This window comes from Pristiophorus japonicus, chromosome 4 (genome assembly GCF_044704955.1).
Source record: "Pristiophorus japonicus isolate sPriJap1 chromosome 4, sPriJap1.hap1, whole genome shotgun sequence".
In the NCBI taxonomy this organism is placed as follows: Eukaryota; Metazoa; Chordata; class Chondrichthyes; family Pristiophoridae; genus Pristiophorus; species Pristiophorus japonicus.
This window is the reverse complement of record NC_091980.1, coordinates 31049928-31073900: the sequence shown is the minus strand read 5'-3', so window position 1 is coordinate 31073900 and position 23973 is coordinate 31049928. Positions and strand designations below refer to the sequence as shown.

The window sequence follows — 23973 nt, the reverse complement described above, 5'->3', positions numbered from 1 at the left end:
GAAGGAGCGGGCCAAGGGAAGGAGCAGGGGGTCCGGCGGGCGACAGGGCCTGGAGAGTCCAGCGGCGGAGCGGGGGGTGGCAACGGCAGGATTACGGAACATTTTCCGGATTACAGACGACCCCGCCACAGATCGTCCCGGAGTCCCGATTTGGGAACCTCGACGCTGTACCTGTATAGGAGACGTGGCAGCCAATTTGCGCACAGCAAGCTCCGACAAGCAGCAATGGGATAATGAGCAGATAATCTCTTTCTTGTGATATTGATTGAGGGATAAATATTGGCCAGGACACTGGGGATAACTTCCCTACTCTTCTTCGAAATAGTGTCATGGGATCTTTTACATCCACTTGAAAGAGTAGACCGGGCTTCGATTTAACATCGCATCTGAATTCAATGTTTGAATCCCTTCAATCTAGTTTTCGCCCCTGCCACAATACCGAAATGGCTCTCATCAAAGTCACAAATGACATCCTTTGTGAGTGCGACAAAGGTAAACTATCCTTCCTCATCCTTCTGGACCGGTCTTCAGCCTTTGACACAGTTGACCACTCCATTCTCCTCCAACGCCGCTCCACCAACGTCCAGCTGGGTGGGACTGCACTTGCCTGGTTCCATTCTTATCTATCTAATCGTAGCCAGAAAATCTCCTGCAATGGCTTCTCTTCCCACTCCCGCATCGTTACCTCTGGTGTCGCCCAAAGATCTGTCCTTGGCTCCCTCTTATCTATATGCTGCCCCTTGGAGATATCATCCAAAAACACAGAATCAGTTTCCACATCATAGAAATACAAATTTACAGCACAGAAGGAGGGCATTTCGACCCATTGTGTCCGCGCCGGCCGACCAAGAGCTACCCAGCCTAATTCCACTTTCCAGCTCTTGGTCCGTAGCCCTGTAGGCTACAGTACTTTAAGTGCACATCCAAGTATCTTTTAAATATTGTGAGGGCTTCTGCCTCTACCACACTTTCAGACAGTGAGTTCCAGACCCCCACCACCCTCTGGGTGAAGAATATTCCCCTCAGATCTTCTCTAAACCTCCCCCCGATTGCTTTACATCTATGCCCCCTAGTAGTTGTTGTTGTTGTTGTTCCTCCTCCTCCTCCTCAAATCAAAAGTCTCCTCACTAAAGAAAGCACAACCATCAATAACTAAAAAATAAAACTCAAGTCCTACTTCGGCCCGGAGGGCCACTAGGCCGGGGATAGGTGCGGGACTCTCTCTATGGCGTGCAGCAGCCGGCGCGCATCGTCACACCACTCGGCCTGCTATAGGGGTGGGACATCAGGTCCCATGCTGCAAAGGAGCTACTGCCCACACGCAAAACCTCCAGTGTGCATGCGTTGAACTGTCGGCACTCTTGAGCGCAGGACCCTAGCTCCACCCACTAATTGAATTGCCGCGCCAAGCAATGGGAGAGGCCACAGAGTGCCCAGAATACGGGGACAACTTTCTGGCGTAATTTCTATCCTAGAAAATCGGCACACCTCGGGTGAGTGCGCCAAAAATCGGCAGGGGCCAAATTTGAGCCCTAAGTAGCTGGCCTGCTACCTTCAGGGATCTGTGGACATGCACTCCAAGGTCCCTTTGTTCCTCTACACTTTTCAATGTCGTACCATTTAATGTATATTTCCTTGCCTTGTTAGACCTCCCCAAATGCATTACAGTTATCCGGATTGAATTCTATCTGTTCTGCCCATCTGACCAGTACGTTGCTATCTTCCTGCAGTCTGCAGCTTCCTTCTTCATTATCAACCACACAGCCTATTTTAGTGTCATCTGCAAACGTCTTAATCATATCCCCAACATTTAAGTCCAAGTCATTGGAATATACCACAAAAAGCAAGAGACCCAGCAGTGAGCATGGACACTGACGACACCCAAGCTCTACCTCTCCACTACTTCTCTCGACCCCTGCTTAGTATCCAAATTGTTAGATTGCTTGTCAGATATCCAGTACTGGATAAGCAGAATTTTTCTCCAATTAAATATTGGGAAGACCAAAGCCATTATCTTTGGTCCCCGCCACAAACTGCGTTCCCTAACCACTGACTCCATCCCTCTCCCTAGCAACAATCTGAGGGTGAATAAATCTGTTCGCAACCTGTGTGTCATATTTGACCTGGAAATGAGTTTCCAGCCACAAACCGCCTTTTTCCACCTCCGTAACATTGTCCGTTTCCACCCCTGCCTCAGCTCTTCTGCTGCTGAAACCCTCATTCATGCCTTTGTTACCTCTAGACTTGACTACTCCAACACACTCCTGGCTGGCCTCCCACATTCTACTCTATGTAAACTTGAAATCATCCAAATCTCAGCAGCGCGTGTATTAACTCGCACCAAGTCACGATCACCCAATACCCCTGTGCATTCTGACTTACATTGGCTCTCCGTTAAACAACGCCTCGATTTCAAAATTCTCATCCTTGTTTACAAATTACTCCATGGACTTGCCCCTCCCTATCTCTGTAATCATTTTTAGCCTCACAACCCCACAAGATGTCTGCCCTCCTCAAATTCTGCCCTCTTGAACATCCCTCATTATAACTGCTCAACCATCGGTGGCCGTGCCTTCAGCTGTCTGGGCCTTAAGCTCGGGAACTCCCTCCCTAAACCTCTCCGCCGTTCTACCTCTCTTTCCTCCTTTAAGACGCTCTGTAAAACCTCTCTCTTTAAACAAGCTTTTGGTCATCTGCCTTAAATTCTTCTTTTGTGGCTCTGTGTCAAATTTATCTGTTTTGTCTTGTAACACTGTTGTGAAGCGCCTTGGGACATTTTACTACGTTAAAGGCGCTATATAAATAAAAGTTATTATTTATTATCTGAACAACGCTACCGACAGTGGAGCAGTCTCTCAGTACTGCACTGGAGTGTCAGCCTAGATTTTTGTGATCTGGAGTGGGACTTGAACCCACAGCCTTCTGACTCAAAAGTGCTATCTACTGAGTCACGGCTGACACATATTACGTGTCATCATTAGCTCTTCGCCCTCCAGTCCCTGCCAATTAAATAATCTAGTTACACCCAGATTGTACAAGCCTTGCAAGGGCACATGCATTCGTTTGAAATTAAAAAGCAGAAATCTAAACTCCTTTCATGTTTAAAAAAATACAAATGACTTGTCTGCTTGAGTTGCAGGACACTACAAACATCATCACCAGCCCAAGGCGAGGATGAGAATGAGAAAGAAAAACATCCAACATGCACAGACAAGAAAGGCCTTAGCTACAGTGTCTCCCAATGTTAAATAGCCTTCCAAACTGTACTCTCGAAGCTCACACTTAAACAGTAGTTACTTGCACGTGCCACAATCTTTATGTGACAATACTGTGAGGAAAAAAATAGTTAACTAAAGTATTTGACCTTTTGTCTTGTCAATGCCAGTACTACCATTTAAAATGTGACCTAGTGTTTACACATGCAGGCAGAGGCAATAGTGGCTATTGTGAGTGGAATTTATCTAGAAAGATTAAAGGATGTGTACCTTTGATAGTGATGCTAATTATATCAAGTATTTCACCTGATGTGGTACTTCTATTTCTGCCCTGGAGTTAAATACACACTATAAAATAAATAGTTCCCTACAGCCACATTGTTACAAAACTCATTTTATCGCCTTCATATCCAAGTTTTCCAGCACTATTCCCCAACCAGGCAGATGGCCTAATTCATTGGTCGCTGCCTATACCAGCTCCTGCAGTGGGGTTGCTGAGGTACTTTATTGTACCTCAACCATTGCCCCAGTTAACTCAACGCAGACAAGTTTTATATATTTTTTAGCGTGAAAGGAGTTTATATTTCTACAGATACACGTGTGTGAGCAGCACAGTGTAACCCAGCCTCCTTTTGTCCCATTGATTCCTGCCCCCCACCACCCACTGTGGGAAGTCCCTCACCTCCAGCTGGTATTTCTGTGACATGTTCAATGTTAGTTAACAGTGGCTATGAACACTCTATGGCATATTGGAGCAAAATACGCACTGCATCACCCTCGTAGTTACATTTTACACACAATCTAAAACATTGTACTCATTTTATTCGCTTATGAAACGAATTCTGCTTTACTACTTCAAATGCATCAGTAAAGCACTGCCATGGACTCATAACGTGGTTTTTAAAGGCACAAGATGTGAAAATACAGGCTTGAGCGACCAATGACACCTGGACAGAAATCCTACGTGCAAAGTGTTTGTGCAGAAACAGAGAACGCTGCGGATTTCGTGTATGTTGCAGAATTCGACCAGTGGGGTGCACTTGGAGTAGTTTACCTTTTCAATTACACTGACTACCACATGTGCTCTACTTTTCGCCGATGTACTGTACATCCTTTCCTGTCTTCTTCAGGTGTTCGGTCAGCAGCTCCACACTGTGCTTAGAATCAATGAAGACTTTTTTGTTGGGAAGATCGATATCAAACTGCACATCTAAAACAAAAAAATATCAGGGCAGATCATATTTTAGTTATTTAAAAAGCTATAGAAAAGCTCTAAAAGCAGGATTGAGTATTCCAAAATCAGTATGTGCTTATCATCCTAACAGCTTAGTGGGCTAAGTGAACCATATCGTATTGTACGAAGGTATATAGACTGGGAACTTCAATTGCTGGCCTATGTTGACCTGCTCTGGAGCAGGGGTGGGAGCTCGAGTGAAGGGGAAGGAGAATATTCTGCTCCTTATCTTTCATCTTTTACTAAGATGTCCCCAAACCAGTGTCCACTGAGCTTATTTCAACAATACCTCCCAGCTTTTCAAACTCTACTGCTAAGAAGAACAAGAACAGCAAAATCATCAGGACACCATCACCTGCCACTTACCCTCCAAGTCACACACCATCCTGATTTGGACATACACCACTGTCCCTTCATGCTGCCGAGTCAAATTCCAGCAATTCCCTCCCAAACACCATTCTGTGAGCACCATCAACCCAAGCACTACAGCAGCCCATCACCTTCTCTGGACAACTAATACAGCCTTACCAGCGCTGCCCACATCCATAGAAAATATTTTTAAACGGTGTATACACAAATGTTTGGTAAGTTTGGCACTTGATGTACTACCCTGTAGTATTCAATGTAGGATTCACACGTGAAGAAGGATCTATCAGAGGCTCAAGTACCGATACCCCACCACACCCTATCACCTACCGTTGTCTTTTTTTTTTAACCCTGACAATATGAGACAGAACAATAGACAGGCTCCATCCCATGACTGAACTGGATATCTCGACTCGGGCAATCAGTCCTGAGACTTAAATCATAAGGCTACTGACTGCCTCCAGCATATCAGACAGCACAGAATAGCAGTGAAGGACTTAAGCTGGTCCCAAAGAAAATTAAAAGTAATTAAGCACAAGACAGGCACAACAGCAAAGATAAAATTATTTGCCATTGAGTAGAAAACTACTTATTTGGGCTTCCTCAATAGCTCGCTGAGCAATTGCATTTTCTGGTGTGGCACAGACCATAAAAGACCCACGTACATTACCCTGGTTTGAGTTAACAACTTGCATTTATATAGCACCTTTAACCTAGTAAAACATCCCAAGGGTCCGCACAGGAGTAATTATCAAACAATGTGTGACACCGAGCCACATAAGGAGATATTAGAACGGGTGGTTTTAAGGTGGGAGGAGCGTCTTAAAGGAGAGAGGGCGGAGAGTCAGAGAGGCTTAGGGAGGGAATTCCAGAGCCAAGGGCCCAGACAACTGAAGGCACAGCCTCCAATGGTGAAGCATTGAAAATTGGGGATGTGCAAATGGCCAGAATTGGAAGAGCACAGAGATCTTGGAGGGCTGTTGGCAATGTTTTGTTCTGTGCGGTCTGTTTCTTTTAGTGCACGGTCTTTTTAAATTTCCGGACCTGCGTGGTGTTTACAATGGGGACACCGGTGAGCGGCCTGTGTGGTGTTTACAATGGGGAAGCCGGTGAGAGGCCTGTGTGGTGTTTACAATGGGGAAGCCGGTGAGCGGCCTGCGTGGTGTTTACAATGGGGACACCGGTGAGAGGCCTGTGTGGTGTTTACAATGGGGAAGCCGGTGAGCGGCCTGCGTGGTGTTTACAATGGGGACACCGGTGAGAGGCCTGCGTGGTGTTTACAATGGGGAAGCCGGTGAGCGGCCTGTGTGGTGTTTACAATGGGGAAGCCGGTGAGCGGCCTGCGTGGTGTTTACAATGGGGACACCGGTGAGCGGCCTGCGTGGTGTTTACAATGGGGAAGCCGGTGAGAGGCCTGCGTGGTGTTTACAATGGGGAAGCCGGTGAGCAGCCTGCGTGGTGTTTACAATGGGGACACCGGTGAGCGGCCTGCGTGGTGTTTACAATGGGGAAGCCGGTGAGAGGCCTGCGTGGTGTTTACAATGGGGAAGCCGGTGAGCGGCCTGCGTGGTGTTTACAATGGGGACACCGGTGAGCGGCCTGTGTGGTGTTTACAATGGGGAAGCCGGTGAGCGGCCTGCGTGGTGTTTACAATGGGGACACCGGTGAGCGGCCTGCGTGGTGTTTACAATGGGGAAGCCGGTGAGAGGCCTGCGTGGTGTTTACAATGGGGAAGCCGGTGAGCAGCCTGCGTGGTGTTTACAATGGGGACACCGGTGAGCGGCCTGCGTGGTGTTTACAATGGGGAAGCCGGTGAGAGGCCTGCGTGGTGTTTACAATGGGGAAGCCGGTGAGCGGCCTGCGTGGTGTTTACAATGGGGACACCGGTGAGCGGCCTGCGTGGTGTTTACAATGGGGAAGCCGGTGAGCGGCCTGCGTGGTGTTTACAATGGGGAAGCCGGTGAGCGGCCTGCGTGGTGTTTACAATGGGGAAGCCAGTGAGCGGCCTGCGTGGTGTTTACAATGGGGAAGCCGGTGAGCGGCCTGCGCGGGACCCATACCACAGCTTCGAGGGAGCATTGGCTGTGGGGCTGGTGGAGGCTACAGAAAAAAAGAGGGGTGAGGCCATGGTGGGAGTTGAGAACAAGGATTTTAAAATCGAGAGCCAACGCAGATCAGCACATACAGGGGTGACAGGTGAACAGGATTTGGTGCAAGTTAGGATACTGGCAGCACAGTTTTTGATGAATTCATGTTTGTGGAGGGTGGAAGGTAATCTGAACAAGGCTGATGGTAAAGGCACTACAATAGACCTCGATGCAGGCTTTGGGGGGGTGGGGGAAGAGGGAGAAGGCAGAATTTTGCAGGCTGTGGGGAGGGGGGGGGGGGGCGCTGACGAGGAGGGATAGAGAAGTCACATGACTGAAGGGGGAGGGGACGAGAACAAAAGACCTTTAGGTTTCTAACCTTATTTTGGGAGTGAGAAGAGCTGGGCTGTGTGTTGTGTTAATGGAACATGATTCAGTTTCAATGTAAAAAATATTTTATTGATTATAGAATGTACACTTTAGTGTAATAAAATAATTTTTTTTATCAAACTACTTTAATATGACTCAAGATCACTTAAAAACTTGTAAAATTTCAAAACAATTTCAATGTGAAAAATCTTACACTGTAAAATCACAAACTTCAAGATCACTTTTGTTATGTCTCGAATAAAGCAATGTGACTGAGTACTGCAGACTTGAGTAAGTGTGACCTTAGTCTCTTTGGGCCCAAGTTTCGAGCCGCGCCTAGAACAAAATGCGCCTAAAAAAAACTTCCAGATTCTCCAGCTCCCTGCAGGTTGTTTGCAGCTCGGCGCAGCGCAGCACGAGCTGTAGGGGGCGGAGCCAGGTCCCTGCGCTGAAAACAGTGCCGGAACCTCTGCACATGCTCACTACAGTGGGCGCGCATGTGCAATCGCTCCAGGCGCCCAAAACTGTGTGGGAGGGGCCGAAGCACGCAGCCCCTAGCTCTGGCCAAATGGCCTCACTGGGGCTGTGTGAATAAGGCTCCTCCCATGCCCAGCTCCTGCTTCCTCCCGACCCGACTCGACTCCCGCTTTCCGCCCCTGGACCGGACCCAACCCCCCGGACTGGACCCAACCCGACTCCCGCTCACCCCCCCCCCCCACCGCCCCCGGACCGGACCCCGACACGACTCCCACTCCACCCCCACCCTCCTCCGGACCGGACCCTGACACCGACTCGACTCCCGCTCTTCTCTTTCCCCCCCACCCCCGGACTGGACCTGACATGACCTCCCTCCCTCCCTCCCTCCCCCCCGACCTCCCTCCCCCCGACCTCCCCGACCCGCGCTCCCCCCGACCCGACCCAACGCCACCTACCTGGAAATCTGGTGCTGGGAACGGGCCCTGCCCGAAGTCTTGGGCCCGGCCAGGCCTGGACCGTTCAGCCTCCCTCCCCCTTCTCCTTCCCCCCCTCCCATCTCCTTCCCCCCCCTCCCACTACCCCCCTCCTCCCCCTCCCCTCGCTGTCAGAAACACAGACACTGACAGACAGAATGAGAGACACACAGACAGACAGAGAGATAGAGACACTGACAGAGACACACTGGGGGGGGGGGCATCCCAGCACGCTGTTGGAGGTCACCCGGTGCTGCAGTCGGTAAGTAGAAAATGTTTTATTTATTGATTTAAAAAAAAAATTATTTCTTATTAATTTTTTTTGATTGATTTATTGGTTGATTTATTGATGTTTTTATCATTTATTATTGATGATGGCTCTTTATTTGTAAAACTGAAGTGTTTAATGTTTGTAAACTTCCCTTTAAACCCCACCCACCCATTCCCTACGTCTGATTTGTAACCTACGCCTGATTTTCTAAAGTGTAGACAAGGTTTTTTCGAGCGTACAAAAATCTTCACTTACTCCATTCTAAGTTCGTTTGGAGTAAGTTTTCACTGCCGAAACTTTGAAAACAGGTGTAAGTGCCCGGACACGCCTCCTTTTGAAAAAGAAATTCTGTTCCAAAGTGAAACTGTTCTAACTGACTAGAACTGGAGCAAACTAAATGGCGAGAATTCCGATTTCTAAGATATTCCGTTCTACACCAGTTGCTCCTAAAAATCAGGAGCAAATCATGGCGAAACTTGGGGTCTTTATTCTGACTCCAGAGTGCTGGCACAGCATGGGAGGCCTACTTATATATAGTACTCTCATGGGATGCTGGGATCCCTTGGGACTCCAACAGATGCGCCCTCTGGTGGCGGTGGAAATGCTGGTTACATAGGGTTACATACATAACAACTTTTTAAGTGCAAAATTAAGTAACTTACAAAATGTGAGAACATTTACACTCTAAGATCACTTAAAAACCCTAAGATCATTTCTAAGTTGTAAAGTTACAAAACTTACAAAACAATTTCTATTAGAAAAAACTTACACTGTAAGTTCACTTCAAAACTTTAAGGTCACTTTAGTCTTGTAAAGTTATATCACTTACAAAACAATTTACATTTGAAAACAGTTACAAGAGTAAAATCAACTACAAAAACAGCAGCAGTAAGGAAAGGCTGCACCCATCTCAGATCCACATCTCAATGAATGTGCACTGCTTCGTGGGTGGTGGGTTACGGCTCGGGTCTCTACAGAGACTAGTGCGGAGATTGCCGTGGGAGTGGCAGTGGATTGGCCTGGCTGTGTTCCCTTATTGCAGCAGCTAGCTCCCTGATGATCTGTGCCGTCGTTTCAGCTGCCTGTGTCATTCCCTCCTTGATGGCCTGTGCTGTCGTTCCCGCTGCCTCTGAAATGTCCTCCCTTACATTATTGCTATTTCTGCCGTCAGTGTCGTTCCCTCATCACCCACCCCACTGACGGTGTTCACGAGTGATCAGGTAAACTTATTGGTCTCCATACTCAATGCCACATCTGTTGCACCCTCCAGCTCAGGACAACGTGGTACATTTCTCCATGGCCTTGCCCTGGGTCTGTCTAGCAGAACCCCTCCAGTGTGAGGCGCAGGTTGGGAAGGTGTGGCCATGGGTGTTACAGGTTGCATTCCACCAGCACTGGTAACCTCAGGCTGGGACAGTGGTTCCCTGGGTGTTCCATGCTGCACTCCTGCAGGAGTGGGACCCAGAACCTCGGACTGTGGGCCCCTGGTGTTCCATGCTGCATTCCAGCAGGAGTGGGACCCAGAATCTTGTACGGTGGGCCCTGGGTGTTCCATGCTGCATTCCAGCAGAAGTGGGACCCAGAACCTCGAACAGTGGGCCCCTGGGTGTTCCATAGTGCATTCCAGCAACAGTGGGAGGTGCAGGATGGGATATTGGGGCACTGAATGATCCATACTGCATTCCAGCAGCCTGGAAGCCGCAACCTCTGGACTTTCGAAAGCATCCAATGTCGGGCCAAACCTTAAACCACTATGCAGGGACTGGGATGAGCTGAAACCACGGAATGTCGAACCAGACCCTAAACCACTATGCAGGGCCACGCTCAAACCACGGAATGACGAATCAGAAATCATGGAAGTGCTTGGCAACACAAGTACAAGATTCTCCCCTTCATACCTATCTATGGCCACCCCCACCTCCCTACAAAGTTGGTCTGGCTTGCTCGCGTCCGAATCTTCTTCTGTATCTTCAGGATTGGCATCAGGTTCTGCAAAATATAACAGAAGTCAAATGGTTAGCGGCAGAGGAGGGAGCAGGATGGGTGGCATGAGTAGGCTCACACGTAGCAGGTCAGGCAGCAGGTTGATTTAAAGGGCCACGAGTAATTTTCAGTACTTATCCTCTCCCTCGCGTGTGGGCCCAGCTTGGGCAGTACTGATTGCTTTTCTCCAGCTAGGACCCATCAAAGCAGCGACCCTCTGTTCCAAGGGTGGCCATGGGTGCAGATTTGGCGGGCCTCCTCCTGTTCCGAGTTCTTTCCCTTTTGTTGTGAGCCAATTTCTTCTGCAAAGATTAAAACATAACTTGTTAGCGAGGGTGTCCTTCTGCTGGGTGGGACGTATACAGATGGTCACATTTACAAATGCAATTTCATTGACAAATGAAAATATTACTTACACTAACTGCTTGACCAAGGTCCTGCCATTTCTTTTTACACTGCCTTCCACTTCTCGTGGTATTCACCACTGCGCAGTAATCTTCTGCAAGTTTGTTCCAGCTTTTATTAATTTCTTTGGGTGGTACTTTTACGTGACCTCTGTTGCTCGTATCCAGCCCCTGCCATCTTTCCTCGATTACATTCACTAGTACCTCCACTTCTTGATGCGTGAAATTCTTCGTTCTTGGGGCACGGTGTTGCATTGCTCGATTGAATTGACACTCAGTGATTTTTAAAAACACAAAGTCCTTATTTTGCTTGCAGCAATGAATTATTCTCACCTATGCAGCACTCCTTGTGTAGGTTTAGCAGCTGATTTCTTGCAGAGTACTCCAAACAGTACTCCTATAGCTTTCAAAACATCAAGCAGGCATCCAAAACTCAGTGAGGTTCTCCCTTTAAAAATGGCCAATTGCCAATGTTAATGCCCCACCGAGCATGCGCGAACACTGCAATGCGCATGTGTGCTCTGCCGGCACTCAGATTAGCACCCCCCCCGCCCCCACTGGCTCTGCGCAGCCAGCACGGACCTAGCTCCGCCCCCCCTCTCTTCATTGTACACCACACCCGCTCCACAGATGGCCCGAGAAGTGGCCATGATCGCAGCAATTTTTTTCGGCGGGGCTCGGAGGTCTGCGGAAAAAAACGGAGGGCCAAATTTGCTCAGGATAAGGAGTGGACCAAATAGGACTGAGATAAGGAGAAATGTCTTCACTCAGAGGGTTGTGAATCTTTGGAACTCTCGAGCTCAGAGGGCTGTGGATGCTCAGTCGTTGAGTATATTCAAGACGGAGATCAATAGATTTTTGGACACTGAGGGATTCGAGGGACATGGGTATAGGGTGGGAAAGTGGAGTTGTGGTAGAAGATCAGCCATGATCGTATTGAATGGCGAAGCAGGCTCGAGGGGCCGTTTGCCCTACTCCTATTTCTTATGTTCTCCGAACTGATTTAATATAAACAGGTCGACACCCCAATTAAAATTGTAGAGAGGAATGACACACAAACATGGTAAACCTTCATTCCCTAGTAACTTCTCGTATACCTTTCTTCCTTTTACTGAAATAAAATTCTGCATTTAAATTGACCAAGAGTTGGGGAATGTAGTCAGCTTATTATAGCCCACACTTGGATGTCTCCTGTCTGTACCAACTAAAAATTCATATCCCCAATATCCTGTGGCACCAAGACACACAAATAGAAAGTTACAGGTTCAATAATTTATCTGATCTTAACCAGGGCAGCAGTTGGGGTGCTATAATTGGGCCCAAATTTGCCCAGGAGTTGCTCCGGTTTTTTTTTGGAGCAACTTGATTTTTCTGGAGTATCTTAAAAATCCCCATTCTGCACATTTAATTTGCACCAGTGTAAGTGAGTTAGTTAGGATTTTTTTTAAAGTTTAGTTTTATTTTCCAAAAGGGGCGTTACCAGCCACCTACGCCTGTTTTGGCCATTTAAGCCAGTTTGGACAACTAATAGTTGCCCCAAACTAACTTAGGCCAGTGTATGTGGCCACTTGTGGCCGCACAGAAAACCCTTGCGGAGAGTTAAGAAATCAGCGTAGGTAGCCAGAGATTTGGGGCGGGGGGGAGCGGAGAGGACCTTGCAAAGCACTAAACACCTTCTCAACAACATTCATGAAGCATAAAAACCATCAATAATAAAAACTAAATAAATAAATAATAAAAAATTAAGTCCTACCTTCATACTTGGCCCGGGAAGTCAGCAGGCCTGCCGGTGTGAAAGGCCATTTGGCCGGGGTAGGTGTGGTGGGTGGGTGTGGTGAGCGGTGAGAGTTGTGAGGGGGATGCTAACAGGCTGCAGGGTGACTTGAACAGGTTAGGTGAGTGGGCAAATGCATGACAGATGCAGTATAATGTGGATAAATGTGAGGTTATCCACTTTGGGGGCAAAAACGCAAAGACAGAATATTATCTGAATGGTGCCAGATTAGGAAAAGGGGAGATGCAACGAGACCTGGGTGTCATGGTTCATCAGTCATTGAAAGTTGGCATGCAGGTACAGCAGGCGGTGAAGAAGGCAAATGGCATGTTGGCCTTCATAGCTAGGGGATTTGAGTATAGGAGCAGGGAGGTCTTACTGCAGTTGTACAGGGCCTTGATGAGGCCTCATCTGGAATATTGTGTTCAGTTTTGGTCTCCTAATCTGAGGAAGGACATTCTTGCTATTGAGAGAGTGCAGCGAAGGTTCACCAGACTGATTCCCGGGATGGCTGGACTGACATACGAGGAGAGACTGGATCAACTGGGCCTTTATACATTGGAGTTTAGAAGGATGAGAGGGGATCTCATAGAAACATACAAGATTCTGACGGGACAGGACAGGTTAGATGCGGATAGATTGTTCCCGATGTTGGGGGAAGTCCAGAACCAGGGGACAGTCTTAGGATAAGGGGTAGGCCATTTAGGACTGAGATGTGGAGAAACTTCTTCACTCAGAGAGTTGTTAACCTGTGGAATTCCCTGCCGCAGAGAATTGTTGATGCCAGTTCATTGGATATATACAAGAGAGAGTTAGATATGGCCCTTACGGCTAAGGGGATCAAGAGGTATGGAGAGAAAGCAAGAAAGGGGTACTGAGGGAATGATTAGCCATGATTTTATCGAATGGTGGTGCAGGCTCGAAGGGCCGAATGGCCTACTCCTACTCCTATTTTCTATGTTTTCTATGCTTCTAAGCCCGGGTGGGAGAGCAGTGAACTGGCCACACAGGAGACGCAGCAGGCTGGGCTCGCAGAAGGAGGCTGCAGGAGGGAACTTGAAGGCGGTGAAGAAGGCAAATGGCATGTTGGCCTTCATAGCAAGAGGATTTGAGTATAGGAGTAGGGAGCTCTTACTACAGTTGTACAGGGCCTTGGTGAGGCCACACCTTGAATGGTGTGTACAGTTTTGGTCTCCTAATCTGAGAAAGGACATTGTTGCTATTGAGGGAGTGCAGCGAAGGTTCACCAGACTGATGCCCGGATTGACATATGAAGAAAGACTGGATCGGCTAGGCTTATATTCACTGGAGTTCAGAAGAATGAGAGGGGATCTCATAGAAAGATATAAAATTCTGACGGGGTTGGACAGGTTTGATGCAGGAAGAATGTTCCCGATGTTGGGGAAGTCCAGAACCAGGGGTCACAGTCTAAGGATAAGGGTTAAGCCATTTAGGACTGAGATGAGGAGAAACGTCTTCAATCAGAGAGTTGTGAGCATGTGGAATTCTCTACCACAGAAAGTTCGTTAGATATATTCAAAAGGGAGTTAGTTGTGGCCCTTACGGCTAAAGGGATCAAGAGGTATGGAGAGAAAGCAGGAATGGGGTACTGAAGTTGCATGATCAGCCATGATCATATTGAATTGTGGTGCAGGCTCGAAGGGCCGAATGGCCTACTCCTGCACCTATTTTCTATGTTTCTATGTAAAGCGGGGCTGGGAACACACAAGCTTCAGGAGCCTTAATGTGTTAATAAGACTTTTACACTTATGTACTTATTGTAAGTTTTGATAGTTGCCATGAACCTCAAAATAAATTATAAATAATGCTGACAAAAAGGCCATGAAACAATCCAAAACATCCGTGCTAGACTAAAAAAGTACATTTTAAAAATGAAAGCTCATCTGAGACAACTAAATATACTCCCAACAGCATGTACCATTTTTATGGAGTTCAGAAATGATCATAAATTTGAGTGTCGTAAATCATAGAATTAAAATCAGGTTGCATGAGATTTGTTTGAATTGAATCCAGTGATTAAGATTGAAGGAGCTTGATTGAATCTTTACTTCTATCTGCATACTTCTCAGGGCTGCAGCCATTCTGTGGTCAGCTATTCAAGGTACCCTCATACTCAACAATTGCAGTTATTTCTCTGGGCAATAAGTCTGATGCTAAAGCAATGCCGGGGATAGTTGCGGTGGGTGGGACGCCCGGGAGCATGCACGAATGCTCCAAAGCGCATGCGCAACGCTGCCGACACTGTTACACACGCTGGGCCCTAGCCCCACCCCACTGCCGGCACTCTCTCAGCCGCACGGCCCTAGCTCCGGCCCCCACTGTGATTGCCACGCCATGCCAAGCACAAGGATGGTCCACAGAGCGGGGAGAATACGGCGATACATTTTCAACATCGTTTTGAGAGCAGAAAGTCGGCGCACCTCACATAAGTGCGCCGAAAAAACTCGAGGGCCAAATTTGGATCCATAGACTCAGTGCTCCTGGATTGGGGGGAGGGGGCACGGGGAGGAGGAAACCAGTGCTGATTCCTGGTCCTGACTGCTATCCAGATGGAAAGCGTGTGTTTTGTTTGTGTGTGTGTGAATGTCAGGTAAGGATGGGTTCAAGCTCAGCAACAACATTCTCCATGGTTCAATATCCTGCTGAAGGGCACTGTCCAGGTTCACCCATGAAGAATGGCCACATGGCAGAGTAGCAGAAGACTTTCACGTATACATTACACCCCCATCTTAATGGGAAGGCTGAAGCTAGCATTCTGTTAACATTCTGCCCTATGGAGCATCCCTGATTGTAATCGCTCAACCACGGTGGCCATGCCTTCTGTTTCCTAGGCCCCAAGCTCTCGAACTCCTTGCCTAAACCTCTCTACCTTTCAAGACGCTCCTTAAAACATACCTCTTTGACCAAGCTTTTGTTCACCTGCGATAATTTCTACTTACGCGGCTCGGTGACTAATTTTTATCGCAGAATGCTACTGTGAAGGGCCTTGGGATGTTCCACTATATTAAAAGGTGCTATATAAATACAAGTAGTTGTTGTAACATTGAAGCTAGCATTCTGTTGACACTACGCTGCTCGGTCAGTGCATACGTCGAGTGCTGTGTTCACTTGTGGTCATTGAGGTACAAGGGAGGGAATCTATGAGCTGGGGGCTGTACAGAGAGGCTCGCTACAAAGCTCATACCGAATGTTGAGAGGTCGGAGTCAACAGGAAACACTGGAGAAATGTGGGCTTTTCAGCTTTGAAAGGAGGCATCTGGGAGTCGACCTTATAAATGTATAAATCATAACCGCACAGAAAAGATAAATCTGGAAAATCATTTTAAATTTAATTGCAAGAATAGAATTCTTCGGGCCCACAGGCTCAAACTTGTAAAAGACACATTTAGGACCGATATCAAAAAGTCCTTCTTCACATTAAAAGTGATCAACACGTGGAACAGACGCTTGGATAGAGTGGCAGATGCAAAATCCTTGGAATCATTTAAGGAGCGAATGGTTGCTATAATTGGAGGGACTTTATGGTCATACAGGATGGATGAACAAAGTGGACCAAATGGCCTTTCTCGTCAGTAATTATCTTGTGATCGTCTCTAGAGACAAGTTAGAATTTGTAGTAATGTTAACATCGGTTTAATTCTCCAGCCATTAGTATCCACATTGGGTAAAATGTGTGAATTCGATCATGATCAGAGAATCATCATCTACACTAGAACCAGGTTTCTGTGAATTGACAGCTTTCACAATTCTTTCAGCTCACCTTTTAGCTTATTCAACACTCGAGTCACAGCATTAGAGCAGCCTTCACATGTCATATCGACGAAGAATTCGTGTTTCTGCAAAAGATTAAAATATTTTAAAATTGGCTAAAGGATTTGACATCCTCAACTATTCATTGCCCATATTTGCAAAGAAAAACCTATTGACTAATTCGTTCTCAAATCATGCACGAGATGAGATCAGTAAACAAAGCACATCTGCATATCCTGTTTCATGTACAAAAACCACACACAAGCCCCAGAAGCCTGAGGTGGACCAACACAATCCCGGTAGGAATACACTTTCACGCCCCACTACCGACCGCTCAAATGAGTTTCTTCCCGTCTCCCAAGGAGACCCCATCTTCCACCAGGTCAAAACTCCCAGCCTAAAATTAAATGTCACCAACTTGAAATACTGCATCTCTTCTGAACTAACATTCTTTCACACCAAAATTATTCAGATGCAGTGTAGTCTACTATTAACTCTTTTTTTACACTACAAATATCAAATTATCCAAGTAAATCAAATCCAAAAAATGTAATTAGATAATTCAAATTAAGCAAATTAGAATTAAGAGTAGACCCTAGATGACTTTATAAAAATTGATGATTTCAGAACCAATTTCAAAAAGACCCTAACAATTTTAGACATAAGGTTCCAATATATACTCAAACGAGTTGCTCACAAGATTGTTCAATGTCACATGAAGTCTAATTGATGCAGAGATAAAGTTCCATTCAGCAATGAACCAGCAATGCACAGGCACTCAGATTAGGCCCCGCCAGCCCTTATACATGGCCTTCTTCGATCTTACAAAGGCCTTTGACACGGTCAACCGTGAGGGTCTATGGACCGTCCTCCTCCATTTCGGATGCCCCCAAAAGTTTGTCAACATCCTTTGTCTCCTTCACAACATGCAGGCCATGATACTTACCAACGGATCCATTACAGACCCAATTCACGTCCGGACCGGGGTCAAACAGGGCTGCGTCATCGCTCCAACCCTCTTCTCAATCTTCCTCGCAACCATGCTCCACTTCACAATCAACAAGCTCCCTGCCGCGGAACTAAACTACAGAACCAGTGGGAAGCTGTTTAACCTACACCGCCTCCAGGCCAGGACCAAGATCACCCCAACCTCTGTTGTGGAGCTGCAGTACGCAGACGATGCCTGCGTCTGTGCACATTCTGAGGCTGAACTCCAGGATATAGTCAATGTATTCACTGGGGCATATGAAAACATGGGCCTTACGCTTAACATCCGTAAGACAAAGGTCCTCCACCAGCCTGTCCCCAATGTACAGCATTGCCCTCCAATCATCAAGATTCACGGCGCGGCCCTCGACAACGTGGGCCATTTCCCATATCTCGGAAGTCTCTTATCAACAAAGGCAGACCTTGATGCGGAGATTCAACATTGCCTCCAGTGCGCCAGTGCAGCCTTCGGCCACCTGAGGAAAAGTGTGTTTGAAGACCAGGCCCTCAAATCTACCACTAAGCTCATGGTCTACAGGGCTGCAGTAATACCCGCCCTCCTGTCGTGAAGCAAGCGAAGGATGTTGACAAACTTTTGGGGGTATCCGAAACGGAGGAGGACACTCCATAGACCCTCACGGTTGACAGTGTCAAAAAGGCCTTTGTAAGATCGAAAAAGGCTGCTCCCTGCATTTTGCCTGCAGATGTTGCCCTCCTGTATAGATCTGAGGCATGGACGATGTATAGAAGGCACCTCAAGTTGCTGGAGATATATTACCAACGATGTCTCCGCAAGATCCTGCAAATCCCCTGGGAGGACAGGAGCATCAACATCAGTGTCCTCGACCAGGCTAACATCCCCAGCATTGAAGCACTGACTACACTCTATCAACTCCGCTGGGCAGGCCACATAGTTCGCATGCCAGACACGAGACTCCCAAAACAAATGCTTTATGCGGAGCTCCTTCATGGTAAACGAGCCAAAGGTGGGCAGCGGAATCGTTATAAGGACACCCTCAAAGCCTCCCTGGTAAAGTGCGACACCACCACCGACACCTGGGAGACCCTGGCCGCAGACCGCCCGAGGTGGAGAAAGTGCATCCAGGAGGGCATTGAGCTCTTCGAGTCTCAACGCAAAGAGCGTGAAGAGGTCAGGCGCGGCAAACCAACCCCACCCACCCCTTCCCTCGACGAATGTCTGTCCCACCTGTAACAAGATCTGTGGCTTTCGTATTGGACTGTTCAGCCACCAAAGAACTCACTTTGGGAGTGGAAGCAAGTCTTCCTCGATTCCGAGGGACTGCCTATGATGATGATGATGAAGTAGCAAATATGGCAGCCAATTTGCACACAGCAAGCTCCCACAAACAGCAATGTGATAATGACAAGTTAATCAATTTAGTAATGTTGACTAAGGGCTAGGACACCGGGAATAAGTGCCATGGGATCTTTTATGTCCATCTGAGTGCAGATACAAAAGCAGGGAGGTCCTGCTGCAACTGTATAGGGTATTGGTGAGGCCGCACCTGGAGTACTGCGTGCAGTTTTGGTCACCTTACTTAATGAAAGATATACTAGATTTGGAGGGGGTACAGAGACGATTCACTAGGCTGATTCCGGAGATGAGGGGGTTACCTTATGATGATAGATTGAGTAGATTGGGTCTTTACTCGTTGGAGTTCAGAAGGATGAGGGGTGATCTTACAGAAACATTTAAAATAATGAAAGGGATAGACAAGACAGAGGCAGAGAGGTTGTTTCCACTGGTCGGGGAGACTAGAACTCGGGGGCACAGCCTCAAAATACGGGGGAGCCAATTTAAAACCGAGTTGAGAAGGAATTTGTTGCCTCCCTGGTGCAAGGGTCAAGGATGTCTCGGAGCGGGTGCAGGACATTCTGAAATGGGAGGGAGAACAGCCAGTTGTCGTGGTGCACATTGGTACCAACGACATAGGTAAAAAAAGGGATGAGGTCCTACGAAAAGAATTTAAGGAGCTAGGAGCTAAATTAAAAAGTAGGACCTCAAAAGTAGTAATCTCGGGATTGCTACCAGTGCCACGTGCTAGTCAGAGTAGGAATCGCAGGATAGCGCAGATGAATACATGGCTTGAGCAGTGGTGCAGCAGGGAGGGATTCAAATTCTTGGGGCATTGGAACCGGTTCTGGGGGAGGTGGGACCAGTACAAACCGGACGGTCTGCACCTGGGCAGGTCCGGAACCAATGTCCTCGGGGGAGTGTTTGCTAGTGCTGTTGGGGAGGAGTTAAACTAATATTGCAGGGGGATGGGAACCTATACAGGGAGACAGAGGGAGACAAAAAGGAGGCAAAAGCAAAAGACAGAAAGGAGATGAGGAAAAGTGGAGGGCAGAGAAACCCAAGGCAAAGAACAAAAAGGGCCACTGTACAGCAAAATTCGAAAAGGACAAAGGGTGTTAAAAAAGCAAGCCTGAAGGCTTTGTGTCTTAATGCAAGAAGTATCCGCAATAAGGTGGATGAATTAACTGTGCAAATAGATGTTAACAAATATGATGTGATTGGGATTACGGAGACGTGGCTCCAGGATGATCAGGGCTGGGAACTCAACATCCAGGGGTATTCAACATTCAGGAAGGATAGAATAAAAGGAAAAGGAGGTGGGGTAGCATTGCTGGTTAAAGAGGAGATTAATGCAATAGTTAGGAAAGACATTAGCTTGGATGATGTGGAATCTATATGGGTAGAGCTGCAGAACACTAAAGGGCAAAAATCGTTAGTGGGAGTTGTGTACAGACCTCCAAACAGTAGTAGTGATGTTGGGGAGGGCATCAAACAGGAAATTAGGAGTGCATGCAATAAAGGTGCAGCAGTTATAATGGGTGACTTTAATATGCACATCGATTGGGCTAGCCAAACTGGAAGCAATACGGTGGAGGAGGATTTCCTGGAATGCATAAGGGATGGTTTTCTAGACCAATATGTCGAGGAACCAACTAGAGGGGAGGCCATCTTAGACTGGGTGTTGTGTAATGAGAGAGGATTAATTAGCAATCTCATTGTGCGAGGCCCCTTGGGGAAGAGTGACCATAATATGGTGGAATTCTGCATTAGGATGGAGAATGAAAGAGTTAATTCAGAGACCATGGTCCAGAACTTAAAGAAGGGTAACTTTGAAGGTATGAGGCATGAATTGGCTAAGATAGATTGGCTAATGATACTTAAGGGGTTGACTGTGGATGGGCAATGGCAGACATTTAGAGAACGCATGGATGGATTACAACAATTGTACATTCCTGTCTGGCGTAAAAATAAAAAAGGGAAGGTGGCTCAACCGTGGCTATCTAGGGAAATCAGGGATAGTATTAAAGCCAAGGAAATGGCATACAAATTGGCCAGAAATAGCAGCGAACCTGGGGACTGGGAGAAATTTAGAACTCAGCAGAGGAGGACAAAGGGTTTGATTAGGGCAGGGAAAATGGAGTACGAGAAGTAGCTTGCAGGGAACATTAAGGCGGATTGCAAAAGTTTCTATAGGTATGTAAAGAGAAAAAGGTTAGTAAAGACAAACGTAGGTCCCCTGCAATCAGAATCAGGGGAAGTCATAACGGGGAACAAAGAAATGGCAGACCAATTGAACAAGTACTTTGGTTCAGTATTCACTAAGGAGGACACAAACAACCTTCCGGATATAAAAGTGGTCAGAGGGTCTATTAAGGAGGAGGAACTGAGGGAAATCTTTATTAGTCGGGAAATTGTGTTGGGGAAATTGATGGGATTGAAGGCCGATAAATCCCCAGGGCCTGATGTACTGCATCCCAGAGTACTTAAGGAGGTGGCCTTGGAAATAGCGGATGCATTGACAGTCATTTTCCAACATTCCATTGACTCTGGATCAGTTCCTATCGAGTGGAGGGTAGCCAATGTAACCCCACTTTTTAAAAAAGGAGGGAGAGAGAAAGCAGGGAATTATAGACCGGTCAGCCTGACCTCAGTAGTGGGTAAAATGATGGAATCAATTATTAAGGATGTCATAGCAGCGCATTTGGAAAATGGTGACATGATAGGTCCAAGTCAGCATGGATTTGTGAAAGGGAGATCATGCTTGACAAATCTTCTGGAATTTTTTGAGGATGTTTCCAATAAAGTGGACAAAGGAGTACCAGTTGATGTGGTATATTTGGACTTTCAGAAGGCTTTCGACAAGGTCCCACACAGGAGATTATTGTGCAAAGTTAAAGCACATGGGATTGGGGGTAGTGTGCTGACGTGGATTGAGAACTGGTTGTCAGACAGGAAGCAAAGAGTAGGAGTAAATGGGTACTTTTCGGAATGGCAGGCAGTGACTAGTGGGGTACCGCAGGGTTCTGTGCTGGGGCCCCAGCTGTTTACATTGTACATTAATGATTTAGACGAGGGGATTAAATGTAGTATCTCCAAATTTGCGGATGACACTAAGTTGGGTGGCAGTGTGAGCTGCGAGGAGGATGCTATGAGGCTACAGAGTGACTTGGATAGGTTAGGTGAGTGGGCAAATGCGTGGCAGATGAAGTATAATGTGGATAAATGTGAGGTTATCCACTTTGGTGGTAAAAACAGAGAGACAGACTATTATCTGAATGGTGACAGATTAGGAAAAGGGAAGGTGCAACGAGACCTGGGTGTCATGGTACATCAGTCATTGAAGGTTGGCATGCAGGTACAGCAGGCGGTTAAGAATGCAAATGGCATGTTGGCCTTCATAGCGAGGGGATTTGAGTACAGGGGCAGGGAGGTGTTGCTACAGTTGTACAGGGCCTTGGTGAGGCCACACCTGGAGTATTGTGTACAGTTTTGGTCTCCTAACTTGAGGAAGGACATACTTGCTATTGAGGGAGTGCAGCGAAGATTCACCAGACTGATTCCCGGGATGGTGGGACTGACCTATCAAGAAAGACTGGATCAACTGGGCTTGTATTCACTGGAGTTCAGAAGAGTGAGAGGGGACCTCATAGAAACGTTTAAAATTCTGACGGGTTTGGACAGGTTGGATGCAGGAAGAATGTTCCCAATGTTGGGGAAGTCCAGAACCAGGGGTCACAGTCTAAGGATAAGGGGTAAGCCATTTAGGACCGAGATAAGGAGAAACTTCTTCACCCAGAGAGTGGTGAACCTGTGGAATTCTCTACCACAGGAAGTAGTTGAGGCCAATTCACTAAATATATTCAAAAGGGAGTTAGATGAAGTCCTTACTACTCGGGGGATCAAGGGGTATGGCGAGAAAGCAGGAAGTGGGTACTGAAGTTTCATGTTCAGCCATGAACTCATTGAATGGCGGTGCAGGCTAGAAGGGCTGAATGGCCTGCTCCTGCACCTATTTTCTATGTTTCTATGAATTTCTTCTCCCAGAGGGTTGTGAATCTGTGGAATTCTCTGCCCAAGGAAGCAGTTGAGGCTAGCTCATTGAATGTATTCAAATCACAGATAGATAGATAGATTTTTAACCAATAAGGAAATCAAGGGTTACGGGGAGCGGGCGGGTAAGTGGAGCTGAGTCCACGGCCAGATCAGCCATAATCTTGTTGAATGGCGGAGCAGGCTCGAGGGGCTAGATGGCCTACTCCTGTTCCTAATTCTTATGTTCTTAAATGGAGCCTTGGTTTAATGTCTCAACCGAAAGACGGCACCTCCGACAGTGCAGCACTCCCTCAATACTGCACTGGAGTGTCAGCCTAGATATTGTACTCAAGTCCCTGGAGTGGGACTGTGAACCACAGGCTGACACAGCAAGGACTCGGCCGAGTGGTGGTGAATTATCCAAACCCCGGGAAACACTGCAGAAGCCGGCCCTGTGAACAGGGAGCCAGCCCCGCTCCCCTCACTGCTGTCCCCACTCTCCCACAAACCCCGCCCGCCCACCCCACACCTACACCGCGCCCACACACCGTCCGCCCCAACACCACCCCTCCTCCTCACACACCCACCCACACCGAGCCAGCACCGCTCGGCTCTCCCGCCTCTCGCTCGGGGCCCGTTTCCGCGGGGAGATTCCTGGGCCGAGCCCTGCCCTGCCAACAGGCCGCTGCGACTGTGAGTCACCGGCAGGCGGAGGCTCCTCACCGGCATTGCGGCTCCTTGCTTCCCGGTTTTCGGCTTCGCGACAACAAACCGGCTCCAAGGCCTGGCCTCGGCGCATGCGCCTGCTTCGGTCCCGTGCGCCTGCGTCTGCGCTCGGCGCAGCTCGTGGAATGGGAATGCCTTTCAGGGGCTTGGCCGCGCAGGGGAGCCCGCGAGTTACAACGTTGCTGCAATTCAGTGGCTGACCGCCAGGGGAGCTCGCGAGTTATACCATTGCGACAATTCAGTGATTGACCTCCAGGGGAGCTCGCGAGTTACATCCTTACTGCAATTCAGTGCCTGGCCGCTCGGGGGAGCCCGCGGGCTATAACATTGCTGGAATTCAGTGAGCGACCGCTCGGGGAGGACACGGGTTGTACCATTTGTGCAATTCTGTAGCTTGCCACTAGGGGGAGCTTGCAAGTTACACTCTTTCTGCAATTCAGTGACTAGCGGGTTATAAGATTGCTGCAATTCAGTGGGCAGCCGCTA

General features: G+C 47.7%; 2 protein-coding genes across 6 annotated transcripts in view; both read right to left on the bottom strand.

Annotated features, from left to right (window-relative positions):
- Positions 1-23478, bottom strand: part of LOC139262860 (jerky protein homolog) — a 99596-nt gene extending 76118 nt beyond the window's left edge. For all 5 annotated transcript variants that reach the window (XM_070878078.1, XM_070878073.1, XM_070878075.1 and 2 more), the window contains exon 1: positions 23355-23478. The gene's annotated coding sequence lies outside the window, so the exon portion shown is untranslated. The remainder of the gene's footprint in view (positions 1-23354) is intronic.
- Positions 1-23616, bottom strand: part of atox1 (antioxidant 1 copper chaperone) — a 30085-nt gene extending 6469 nt beyond the window's left edge. The window contains exons 1-3 of the mRNA XM_070878079.1: positions 23485-23616; positions 16435-16510; positions 4270-4425 (exon numbers count right to left, since the gene is read on the bottom strand). Of these exons, the coding sequence (XP_070734180.1) occupies positions 4301-4425; positions 16435-16510; positions 23485-23490 (207 nt within the window). The 5' untranslated portion in view covers positions 23491-23616 and the 3' untranslated portion in view covers positions 4270-4300. The remainder of the gene's footprint in view (positions 1-4269; positions 4426-16434; positions 16511-23484) is intronic.
- Between the last annotated feature and the right edge of the window lie 357 nt (positions 23617-23973).